The sequence below is a fragment of the Crotalus tigris genome, unplaced genomic scaffold, assembly GCF_016545835.1.
Source record: "Crotalus tigris isolate CLP2741 ecotype Arizona unplaced genomic scaffold, ASM1654583v1 scf7180000017634.973608, whole genome shotgun sequence".
Taxonomy (NCBI): Eukaryota; Metazoa; Chordata; class Lepidosauria; order Squamata; family Viperidae; genus Crotalus; species Crotalus tigris.
In genome coordinates this window covers 698,182-711,883 of record NW_024096528.1, presented here as the reverse complement: position 1 = coordinate 711,883, position 13,702 = coordinate 698,182, and the positions used below count along the sequence as shown (strand labels likewise).

The 13,702-nt window shown below is 33.5% G+C and overlaps 1 protein-coding gene across 6 annotated transcripts in view; it reads right to left on the bottom strand.

The window, feature by feature from the left end:
* Positions 1–8,960: 8,960 nt before the first annotated feature.
* ICA1 (islet cell autoantigen 1) overlaps positions 8,961–13,702 on the bottom strand; it is a 79,700-nt gene continuing 74,958 nt past the window's right edge. For all 6 annotated transcript variants that reach the window (XM_039334810.1, XM_039334807.1, XM_039334809.1 and 3 more), the window contains 2 exons: positions 10,653–10,748; positions 8,961–9,873 (listed from right to left, as the gene is read on the bottom strand). In XM_039334810.1, coding sequence (XP_039190744.1) covers positions 9,752–9,873; positions 10,653–10,748 — 218 coding nt within the window. In that variant the 3' untranslated portion in view covers positions 8,961–9,751. The remainder of the gene's footprint in view (positions 9,874–10,652; positions 10,749–13,702) is intronic.

Here is a 13,702-nt window from a genome sequence, read left to right as displayed (position 1 = left end):
GACTGATTTTTTTTAATGTTATCCATTTTAATGTGATATGTTAAAAAGTATTCCTATCCTAAAAATGACAATGAAGAAGCAGACAGCAACTTTTGTGCCATCTCCTGCAAGTAGTACCAGCTTTGGTAAAATGAATGTACATTTCTCCTGCTACTGAAAGATGCATCCAGAGCAGAGTATTTTGTGTTTAGCACTGTGTTTTAATTTTTTTTATATCTTAAGATGTCCCATGTGTCCAACCATGTTGGACAATACAAAAGTTGGTTTAGATGTCTTAGGAGCCATTTTTGTGCATGTGCCTGTGAAAATAGGGTTCTGTTCAACATAGGACATTTTACAGAATCCACTCTAGTCCTGCTTTACTCACTAGGTAAAAGGTAAGAGGATCTTTTGCCCTCCTGTCTTCTTGTTAGATGTAATGGGGAGATTGCCTAAGGAAAATATTTTCCAAAAAACCCAACTACGTCTAATTTCCCTTTAAAAAAACCAAAGCTTTCCATTTTTATTATTTTATATATATTAATATATTTTATTTCACATCATTATTAGTCATTTTCCATCACTTTTGTGTAGGTATTTCATAAGTATCCCCTCAAGCCCATGCCACAGCCAACCCTGCAGTTCAAAGCCCAGCTGCCCTTGTGCTCTACAGGCCTTGCTGCACCAAGCTGATTTTTGCCATCTTCCACTATTCTCAAAGCATGCCTCACCTGATCCTATGAAGGCAGTTGTTGGGCATGCCTGACATTCTTCCTTAGACTACTCATGTTGTGCTTACAATGCCTTAGAAGTTTTCAGAAGGCTTGCCAAAGCATTATCATTGGCAACTGTATTAAAAGCTATTGAGAAGTCAAGAACAAGGATAGAAATATTACCCCAATCTCCCATTAAAAGCCATTGCAAAGCATGACCAATAGTGTTTCAGTTCCATTCTTGGACCTGAATCCTGACTGATTCAGTCAGGATTGGAAAGCAGATGAAAATTATCAGTGAGGTTAGATCTAGTGATGACTTTTTGAGGAGGTACACCACTCTCTGTTTAAGAGGTGGCAAGACAATTTCTAAGAATTCACCACTGCCAGCAGCCACTCAAACATCACTTTCCAGGACACCTTAGCCAGCCAGGAGATCTGGATCTGGTATGCAAGGTGGTGGAGCTCAATTGTAAGAACCCTATGAACTTCAACAAACCCAGAGTGTTATTGAAGGGATCTTCTGAATGCCTTCCCTTGTGAAGCTTCAGCCAAAGTTGATCACAGTAGTTTTCCTGGGAGTTAGCTCTTTGTTTCTAAGTGAATTTTATCCATGCCTTTGTGATTATCTTTTAAATTGGAAAAGGACCTATTTGAATTAAGGGTTTCAGTTTTTTGCTTGTGGTTAGAAAGTCAGTGTCAATATTTTTTTTAATCACCAGTTTGGTTTTATTTTACCAAGCAATAAAAAGGTGACAAATTCTTATTTTGATTTTTATCCAATAGCATTTTATTTAATTTTTATCTAATGTCCTTTGAAATAAACGTTTTTCCTGAATATGGTAGGTGATTTTTAATGGATTTTTGCTGAATTGTTTTAATAAAATACACATCTGTGAAATCCAAAGATTTTCAATGACTTTTGTAGAGGGAAGGGGCAGATTGGAGACAAAAAGAGTATTTGCTTGTTCTTTCATGTTTGTTCATATTTATACCATTGTAAGGGTTTCTGTCTATTTTGGCCTCTCATTTCCAATCAGCCATGGATATTATAAAGCCAATGGTCAGGAACCCTGAAAGTGGCAGATGTTCCATTACAAGCCACCAGTTTTCATCCTAAACTTAGATGAATAAACAGAATGGTAATTTTCTCAGGGACAGAGAGTTAAAATTAAAAATCTAGTTATAGCCTAGAATAAGGAAGTAATTTGCTTCAGGGAATGAAGTAAGAAACAATGTGGAAAAATGGGCAACAACTAAAGTTAGTACAACCACACCTGGTGGTTTCATAGCTTTGGAATATATTTTCTGGAATGGAGTTTGAAATGAGTTTCAGGTTATGTCCAAAGTCAAATTCTTCACTTTCACAGTGGATCACCACATAAAAACTAACGTCCAAGCTGTTTGTGTAGGAAAAGAGAAAATTGAATGGCACATTTTCATTCTATGACTATAAAAATCTTGACTTCCTATATATATAACGTATCAAAAGAAATTTTCAATACTACATGCAATTTAGAAAATCTATTCTCATGCTGGTTTAAAAAGAAAAGAAATAGACTCCATGGTTCTATTATATACAATTCTTATGTCTTTGAAATACCTCCTCTAAGCAACATCCTAAATTTCGTTCTCAAAGATAATTTTTATTAAATTTTTAAAATTTTACAAAAACAAAACAATCTTCCCCCCCCACCTCCCCAACCCTCCCATTCCCACCCCCGATCTTCCCAGAGCTGAATATAGGCTTAATTAAAATTTAACCAAAAGATCTTAAGAAAGAAAATATAAACCATAAATGAGTCTAGCATTAGTTAAAAATCTAAATACATTAATTAGAAAAATTATAAAATAATTAACAATAGTATATATGTATAAAAAAAACAAAAAATAAATGTTTAACAAAGAAAAGAATAGAGGAAGAAAAGAAAAAAAAAAGAAAGGGGAAAAAAGAATACCAGAAAAAGAAAAAGAAAAAAAAGAAACAAAATATTCCATTTTAAATATAAATTATTAAAAAACTAAATAATATTTTTATATCCAACTTATGTTGTATAAAATCTATCCATTTTTTCCATACCGCAACATGCTTCTCTTGCGATTGATCCTTCAAGAAAGCCGAAATCTTTGCCATTTCCGCCAAGTAAGAAACTTTGAGAAACCACTCTTGCAAAGTAGGCAAAGATTCCTTTTTCCAACATTGCCCTACTAACAACCTTGCGGCTGTAATTAAATTTAACATCAATGTAATCTCCTTGGTATCACAATCAATAACAATACCTAACAAAAACAATTGTGGGGTAAATTTTACCCTTCTTCTAAAGATTCTTTGAATATTCCACCATATCTTAATCCAAAAGGCTTTTATATTTTTACACGACCACCAGATATGATAATAAGTAGCATCCAAACATCCACATCTCCAACATTTAGGCTGTAAGTCAGGATACATACGAGACATTTTTTGTGGATCAAGGTGCCATCTGTAAAACATTTTATAAAAATTCTCCCTTAAATTCTGAGCTTGTGTAAATTTAACATTTCTCACCCAAATAGTTTCCCAAGTATCTAATTACATCCTAAATTTCATGATCAACTCATTCCCTGGAAGCTATTTTCAATTTTAAAATTGTGGGAGAACAGGAGTGGGCACAAAATAACTAAACAGCTTATGGGTTATTCAAATAAAGGAGACCTATCTAAAAAAAATTCCTCTATGGTTTTATTTCAGTTGGTAGCCTTGTATAAAATACACTTTGTGATAAAGTGAATGATTATGCCACTGTAGTGCTCTCTGAGCCTGATTGTTTTCTTGAAGATATTTCATTATGCAACTAAGTTACGTCACTATTATACCACCACAGATTTTTTAAGTGCCTCAAACCTAAAATATTCCCAGCAAGCACTTATGATAGGTGGATCATGCACATGTTTATACTTAACAAAACTATTTAAAATTTAGTTTAAATATCCTCAATGTATAGCAATATACCAAACACATTGTAAATTAGGAGAACCTGTTAAAACTTAATATAGCATTTAAATATATTTGTGTAATGCTTCAGTGCAAGTAAGGCAACTTTTATAGGTACAGCAGGCTCTTTGTTTCTTTGGCTGTATTTGAAAGAGAAAACAAATACAAAGAAAGCTGAATTTTCCACTTTTCAAACTCATTGAGCTGAGGCTTTTTTTTTCTTTATAGCTTCTTTTATAAAATTAAGTAGTTTCCATAACCTTACTCATTCTGCTCAACTACACAATCGTAAAAGTTCTCCAGACAGTTCTTTATTTAGCAATGCGCATGGTAGCTAAAATTGTCAGCTATCAATAAGCCAATTTGCCATCTAAGAGTGGCAAATCAATGATCACAAATTCATTTCCTACTCCCACTTTGCTGTGATCTTTGTGCACTACTTTCAGATTAAAATATTTTACCATAAATCAGACACAGAAACATATAGTTGTTGTCATACAGTAAAAAAAAACCAGCTTTGGTCAGACAATTGTTTATAATTTACAGCCAATCTGATTAAATAACTCAAATTGTGCATATGGCTAGCAAAAATGCTACAAAAGCATTCTTAATAATTTCTTGTACCAACATTTGAATTGTAAGTTTGGAAATTCAGTGTAAAGCTAGACTAGTAAAATTCTCATTAGTCTAATTCTATTGCACTGTATTGGTTACTAGCCACAAAGCATAGACCTTTGTGAGGAAGCAATGATTATTCAAAAATGTGGCATTGTGGGAATTTAGCTACTTACCTGAATTATAATAAGAGTTAGCAGCAAGGAAGATCTTTATTATATTTGTGACATGCTCTCTGCAAAATACTCTTTAGTGGAAGACCAGGCAACTTGCATGTGTATGATCTGTGACCTAAAAACAACTCTAATTAAATCTGACACAGTCGTATATTTGCTTCTTTAAAAGCCACTACAATCTATTTGCATTAGGCCTCCTCCTACCATTGCAGCTTCAATCCATTTAGCTGCCTGAGGATGTAATGTCAATAGAGACTAAAAGAATAGCTTAAGAGGATTTTAGAACATTGGAAACAGTTGATGAGAAATATAGTGAGATCTGTAATATAATCTGGAATACAATTCATTAAAACTGCCCACTGCTTCCACAAAATTTATCTTTGCATATAAGATCATAAGGTAAAATCCAATGAAACTGACACAATTGCACCTTCTGCAGCTCCAAGCAGGGCCTCAAAATCTGTTCCAGATGGTCAAGGGATCTTCTGGAGCAAATGAAAAAACGGGAGGAGAAAGTCCTGGTTTGTAAACTGACTGTTCAAAAGATAATCTTCAAATCATTCCTTAGTGTCATAATTAAGGTGAAGACCTATCAATATTACTGTTTAAAAACTATTATAAGTGCAACAAATTCTACAATTTGAACTAGAGCTGTGATTTCACATAATATGTAGTGATGAATGACTAAACATTTTTATTGGAGTTTTATTGGAGTAGAGATGCGCTTGTTCCTACATTATGCCCTAGAATAGTATATAGTAAACATGTTTATAGAAACTATATAAAAGATCTTTAAAATGGAAGACTTTTTCTTTCTGGAACAGTCTGCTCCTTGAGATTCTACTGAGTTTTAGAAAGCCAGTAAAACAATATTTTTCACTTAGCCTTTGAAAATTAGCAGAAATCTGCTGAATGTTTATTTTTAATAAATTTTCTAATACATTTTCTGTAAATATACAGAAAATATACAGTAAATATATTACTGTAAATATACTAATCAATCTACCAGCACCATTTTTCCTCACTCAGATAAACAGCTGCCCAGAGTCCTAAATCTGAGAAACAGCTTCAGCAGCTACTGATAGTGATGTGATGCCTATTTTAAGATAAGAAAGGAAATGAGAAATATTAATAATACTGTAATGTTATAAATTCAAAGTTGATGTGGCTGGATATGGATGATAATTATCACAGTTGGAACACTCTGGGAATTAAATTTATTGATTTATTAAAAACTTTAAAAATTAATTAAAAACATTCTTCAGGATACAATATTGTCCCTGACATCTCACTTTAACTGGGTCAACAACATGTCACTGAAATTCTGGAATGAGTCAAGCAAGGCCAGTTGATTTGTTTGTATAGATGGAATTCCAGGGCCCCAGCACCTCAGCTCCCAAGTTTGCTGCAAAAACATTTCTGTACCTGCAATTTATTGGGAAGGAATCACCATCTGGAGTATATATGTTAATCTCACAATCACCCTTTAATCCAAGTAGATTACACTGGCCAGAATATTGTTCTCAGCTATAATGGCTTTCTGCACCTTCAGATATCATCAGCTCACCATAATTCCTCACTGAAAGCCAAGAAGCAGCTCTCAGAATTATTGAGAGGGCTCATCCCATTCCAGTTTCTCTTTTTCTACAGTTGCTAAGTCAGGTCATTCATTTTCAGGTTTGATTTGCTACAAGGAATGAAATTCTGTATTTATCCACACATATAAATGGGGAAAATTGTTGTGTTTTCATTTCATTTCATTTCACTAAGGCAGTTCAACACTGCATGAAAAAAGATTAACCATGCAATAAGTATTACTCGAAGAAGGTTCAGCACTTCATCAAGTTTTGTTTTTGTTTTGAAAATACCAAATAACACTTAAAATAATGTGCAATCAGCTCCAACTAAAACCATTTCATTTCATATGCACCTATTGAGAGGGATATTACAATTTTTATTCCAATTTCCCCTTTTGTTTTAACATTTGCTAAAGAAGATTTTTTTAGTGTTTTTCTGCAAGTGCATGGATCTGCTTTTTTAACTTTTGATCAACTGACTGTTGATCCATCAGTTGTGACAGGAATTGACAGACTTGTTGTCCAAGCCTGACTTCATTGGCTGAGAGTGCAAAAGTCCAAAGAATCTTCCATCTCTTTCTACCAACAACATCTTTATTGTAAACCACCCAAGAGCCATTTAGATGAGATGGGCAGTGCAGAAATGTGATAAATAAATAAATAAAACATAGTCAGTTTGTTTCCGTGTACTCCATGTAGTCATTTTGGTTATTTTTAAGAATTAGCAATGAAGAAGCATTTTTAGAAAGAATGACATCAGAAGTTAATGTCATTCTCTTGCTTCATTGCAATTTCCTGGGCCATATAATCAAACTGCATCTTCTTGATATTTCAACTTCAACATTCCAGGTCCCAACCACAAGCTGCACGTTTTGGTTGCATGTTCTGTTATGGTGTTCTTGTTTTAACTAATAAGCATTATATTTGCTGAGTAGATATAATTTCTTTGAACAATGAAAATGCTTTTTATGTAGGTTATTGGAAATGTTTGAAGTGGGTTTTGTCTTACTTTAGGTTTCCTGGAAGTTAATATTTTAGCTTAATGTGATTTACTCAACCTTTTCAAATCATAGATCATTACTAATGGAATACCCTTTCTTTGATTAAATTTATATTATGGTTAAACCAAAAATATCCCTCTTGTCTCTTTTAAATTTTTTTAGAACTTCTTGCCAGTATAATTAGAAAAACTGAAAACATATTCAACATTAGAGGAACTGCACAATTATTTTACTATATTTTGCTGATATCTTATATTTTGTAGAAATACTTGTGGGGAAAATAGGAGGAAGGGATGTTATGCTGCCTTATTTATAAAATAAAGGTGGGACATAAATAAATATGTGCCTGATCTCGTTTAATTACTATCCGTCTAGCTGGTTACTTTACCAATTTAAGAAGTGAGACTTGATATCTTTGGGCCATAGTAAGATACAATGTATTGTATTGCGATATAATGGAGCATGTAAATATTGCCTGCTATCTTGTCCTGTGATTTCCCAATATACTTAGAGGCTGATAATCACATTTGGGATATTGCTGAGCTGAAGCAGATAAGGGTTTTTCATAAGTACCGTATTTTCCGGCGTATAAGACGACTTTCTAAACCCTGAAAATCATCTCAAAAGTCGGGGATCGTCTTATACGCCGGGTAGCTGTTCTCTGAATTTAAAACCAATCTGCCCCCTAGTGGCCAGCCCTATTTTTTTTTACAGAAATAAGCACTAACACAGTGTTTCTCAACCTTGACAATTTTAAGACATGTGGACTTCAACTCCCAGAATTCCACAGCCAGCAGGACAAAGCATTCAAAAATCCCATTTAAATTTTTAAATTTTTCTTTACAAATGTAAACCCAGCAAACACACTGTTTACCAACTATTAAGTGATTTATGTTTTAAAAAATCAATACAATATATGGGGAAAAAAATACCAGCTGAGTTCAGGAAGCATTAGGGAAGCAGTGGTGGGCAACACTCACTTTCTAGCAGCAAAGGAATGGAGCTCCTATTGTGCTTATCTATAAACAGAAATTCAATATTGTACCGTATTTTCCGGCGTATAAGACGACTTTCTAAACCCTGAAAATCTTCTCAAAAGTTGGGGGTCGTTTTATACGCCGGAATATACGGATGGGGAAGGTGGGGGGGGGAGAGATAAAAATGGAAAATCTTTATGTTATCTACTATCAATAAATATTCAATTAGGATGAAAGTCTTTGCATGATTGAGTTTATTTGGTTGGATCCTAAGAATATTAAAATAGTATAATATTATCTGGTATAAGAATTTCCAAAAAACTATCTAAACTGTATTTTGAGTCTAAAAAGACCCTGGGTGGCTTATAATTTTTAAAAGAATACATAGTTTTAAAGAAGGAAGATGACCAGCCCCACAAAACCACATGAATAACAAATTCAAATTGCCAGAGGCTCTATAAGTATCTTAATTCTATGCCTGGGAACAGGTCTAGATCATAAGATCCCAGAATATTTGAAGGGTGGGAACTGAATATATCCATGGGGAGTTGTTTCAAAGGCAGGTATTGGGATAGAGAAGGGTTTATATCCCTATAGATATAAACGATTTATATCTATAGGGACCCCAGGTGACCCACTCTGCCTTGTACTTGATGGGCAGAAACTAGAGAAGATAGATTAAAAAGATCCAATTCTATAAGGGTTAGCTTGCTGATTTGTTTGTTTGCTTGCTTCCTTTCCATGATAGTCACCTAGCACCAGGCAGTTGGACACAATAATTAAATAAATACCTGAGATAATGCATGTTGATAATAACTCTTCCCTTATGAGCTGATTGTTTACTATTTTTCCAACAATAAAATTGACTAGAAAATTTCTGACTACAAATGATAATATTTCTATAATTTTTTTATGTTCCAGCTGATAAAAAGGTCATTTACACATACGTTTTTGTCAAAACCATCTTTATTAAAGAAGAGTGTTACAACAGGCTTAAGAACATGGTAGTATGAAACCAGCTACAATGAAAAGAGCCTTATATAGAAATGAAGATTATCATGAATGCACATGGTGGCAAAGGCAATAAAATTTAGTCTCTTTTATAGCAGAAACTGCTGGCACAAAAAAACACTCTAAAAGTATGTAGTCTTGGCAGTGGATTTGGATTTATGCCATGCTACTTAATAATTTAAAATTAGAGAATGAACAGAATAGGTTCATACTCAACTATAATTTTCTAATGATTAGCCCCAAAGTATAGATTTTTCATTATTGATACTAAGAATAGAAATTAAGTTTATATTCTAATGTTGCAGTCATTTATTAGATATTATTGTCTTTCTGATTCAATCCATGCAACTTCCAATTACATATTTCCTGATTTATGCAAAGAATAAATATACAAAAATAATTTTTCCTTTATATTTTACCTTTTTATTTACCATGAGACTGCTCTATCAAGAGCCAAGCGACACCAAGTACACTAATCTAGTCAGCAATTCAATTTAAACCAAAATTTCGTTCAGTACATCTACTTACAAAAATGGGTGTAAACTGTTTATATAAACAAGAACTAATAACTGTAACCTATTGAAAGGGAAAGATCAATCTTTGATTTTATTAGAATGGCACAAAAGTGAGAAGTTGTACAACAACACACTGGTTCAATTTTAAATTTTCTTAAACCCCCAAGACAGTGCAAATGATTAGTGAAAAGAGATTTACCATAGGCAGACAACTCATGCATTGAGCAATTCATGTTCTTTATCTGTTTTCCCAACAGCATCTGGATTGGACAAAGGGTCCAGATCAGCAAAGAGACTAAACCAAGCTGTTAGATCTTTAGAAGAACTTCCAGTTTCTGCAAAAAAGAAAACATAGACAATGTTGGCCAAGTCAGTATTTGTCTTGGACTGCAATTTTGAAGGATAACATATGGACAAATGGATTTAGGAGGCATAACTCAAGACAGGATTTTAGACATATCTAAGAAGACCCTTTATCACATGTGCTTATGATCAGAAAAATATTCTGCAGGTATGTTCACTGTTTCTTTCCCTTTAGATATTCAGTGTATGTAAATTTGAAACCTAGCTTTCATGAGACTGTTTTCAAAAGTCATTTATCACACAGTCAATATAATTGCAAATACAACATTAGAATGGGCATGTGAAATCCAAATTATGTACACATTTGCCTATGCTATATATTCCAATTTTCCCCATTTATCCTGTTCGGATAGTAGAATATCAACATCTTGGAAGGAATGTCTGGGAGACAAAATGCTGATGTTGGATTTTTCTCTCTAAAGTGAAAGTTCTGTCTACTCTTGGAGAGAAAAATTCAGCATGTCCAATGGTTTCCAGGATATTATTACAAGGGCTATAAAATTCTAAAACTTCACAGCCATTAAAAGCTATTATAGAAATATAAGACAACAATTTCAATAATATTTTACATGCCAAGAAAAAGCAAACATAAGTATTCCAAGCATGATGAATACTTTAGTCAGAATGCAGTAAAAATAAAGTATAGCTTTAAAGGAAACTGTTCTTTGTAAACAGACCTATGCGAGGTACTGGAGAAGTCTGAGCTCAAAGATAACGTTTTTTTTATTTTTATCTTGTCTTTATCAATTACCTTTCATTGGTGTCTTGTTGATATTTGGGTTCAGGCTGTTGTATTTCTGTCCTGTCTGCACTGCAGGTGATGGGCTAATGCTGCTGGCTGCCCAACCTAAGATTCAATAAAAGAATTGTATGAATCAATAGCAATTACTTAATCATTTTAAATCATTCAAAGCAATAGTACCCAAACCATTTTCTGAAAATAAAAACTCCTTGATATGACTTGAAATGCAACTTTCATTTTGCTTGATCAAGTAATTGATTTAGGGAGCAAAGGTTTTCCTAATCATGTATATTTTTCTTTGCATTATTTTACTTTTTCATAAATTCTCTCTGTGTATTTTAATTTTGGCTTAAATATGGGCTGGTCCTAAAACCTAAGAAAGAGATCCAGCAAGACTGCAGTTGCTCTAAGATAAGCTGTTATTAACAAATTAGAACTAAACAAAAAATCAAAAGACTTTCTCTTAAGGTAGCAATACGGGGGGGGGAGGGTGCATGATGGCTCAGTGGTTAAAGACACTGAGTTTGTCAGTTGGAAAGCTGACAACCCAGTTGCAAGATCTGAGCGCTGCGCACCGAGGTAAGGTCCCGTTCCTGCTGCTGCTCTTGTCCACTTAGCAGTTTGAAAGCATTCAAATAGGAGTAGATTAAAAGGTACCACTTCTGTGGAAGGTAATAGCATTCCGTGTGCTTTTGGCCACATGACCACATAAAATGTTTTTGGACAATGTTGGCTCCCTCAGTCAAGAAAGGGAGATGAGCATTGTGGCCTGGAGTCAGATACTAGATAGAGAAACCTTTATCTTACAGGTAATCCTAACTTATCACCATTCAGTGACCATTCAAAGTTACAATGGCACTGAAAAAAGTGACTTACAATTGGTGCTTGCACTTATGACTGTCACAGCATCCCCATGGTCACATGATCCAAATTCAGGCACTTGGCATGTATTTCTGACTGTTGATGTATCCTGGGCTCATATGATTGCCATTTGCAACTTTCTTAGCAGGCTTCCAACAAGTGAAATCAATGGGGTAATCCAGATTTGCTTAACAACTTTGTCATTCACTTCACAACTATGTCATATGAGGTTGTAAACAAACTGATTTTAAGAGTATTTTAATTTTACAAAAATGTAAATTACTCTCAGCTTCAGGTGTGAAATAAACTAAATAGCAAGCTGAGCTAGGTTTCTAGTCTGGTGTTTAGTGGATTAAAGTAGAATGCTTTATTTGCTTTATAGATTAATTCTTCAATTTGCAGAATTGTAGCAAAAATGCTATTGTTCTCTGCCAGTGAAATATATTAGAAAAAATAATAGTTATCACAGTGAGCATTTCAGTCATGCAAATGGCATGTTATGTGCATTTTTAATACTTCCTCAATTATTTAAGGAAGATTGGGATTAGCCATGGTATAGTGACCCAAGTTCCTCCCAATAAGCAATTTTGATGTAAAAAAGCAAGCTGTTATATCAAATTCCATCCGAGAGAAAGGATGCTATCTTTGAATAACAGATACAGCTTACTCTTTCACTGATATTTTGTTTTTTCAATCTATCTATCTTAAATGATGGAATATTAACTGGTTTTTCACCACAAGATAATTGTATTATTTATAGGAAATAGCAATGATTGTGCTACAAACTGAACTTTTAAGAGACAAAGATAAATAGCATACCAAACACAAAAGGGCTGAGGAATAGGCACCAACCCATAATTCTACCAAGGTGTTCAGGGATTTCAGAGCATTGGAAAATATGAACATAGGTCACAATATACTGCCACTCCATGAAAAAGGAGGCTATTGTCACTTTTTGATTAATGGACACATTACATAAAGAAATAAACAATTATTCTTTCTACTAGGGACTAGATTGACTGTGTGAAAATTGATTTAATATATTCAATTTTAAGGCAAGTTTAAAAAGTTTAATTGCTAACTTGAAATATATGGCAATTTAGTAACCCATCAGTAAAAATACTGGAGTTATGGAAAAGATTTTAGAATCAAAGCAGGACTTCCCAGAAGGTAAATTTATAACAAATTGAGTACTTCTATGAGTACAGCAGGTTTTAAGAAACACTATGGAATTTCTATTGTGGATAGTTTAATTTATTGTAAAATATCTTTATTGCAATAATATATAACTGTTTGTGCTTGTTTAAATAAAACTTGTGATAAAATGTTTGGTGTTACAAAGCAAGAAAAATAAATTATTTCTGAAGAAATGTTTTACCTATAATACAACTGGGCAATTTTCAGTCCTGCTTTCTCCAACCTGCCAGCCCTGTTTTATTATCTCAGAAATTACTCAAGAGCAAGTTACAGATTTTTGGTTTGTTTTTTTTTAAATCCATAGTACAAAATCATAAAAAAGAGAAAAAAATCCAGCTCTGCTTTCTTTTACGATGTCAAAATGTCCACATCTACTCTTCATTTCTGGGGGAAACAGAAAGTGTAATCCACTTGAAAAGTTTGCCTCCCTCTGTTCAATAATACAGTTGAATTGTTTACACACAAGCTGCTGAAATAGAGCAATTGTAATAACATGTTTAATTGGATTATGAATTGATTGATCTAATAGCTTTATATTTGTTTTTATTTAAGAATATTTGCTTCTAAAATGGCAATTTTCATTAACTATGAAGTATGCCTTTGGTTAAGTATAATATTTGGCAAGCTCCATTTCCCTATTAAATAATGTTGGGATTCTTACTATACTATTCTCTTTGACTCTAGCTGTCTCCTTCAAAAGATCTTCGAGACTATTTTTGTAATGAGAGTCGACTGGTTAGGTCCTTGATCTATATTGGTAAAGAGGCCAAACACTGTATTTATACAGTATGTAACTCCAAACAGCTGCCCCATTTCTTTTCAATGTATATCTAAATCCAATAATTCAAATGCTAACTTTTTCAAGCCATCATCTCCCAATCTGTTTGTATGTTGATGTTATTATTATGTCTACCTCACAGATGGAAATGAGAAAAGTACTTAAGGCATTAGCTTTAGTCTGCAGAGAACAAAAACTATGAATAAAATATCAGAAACCCAAG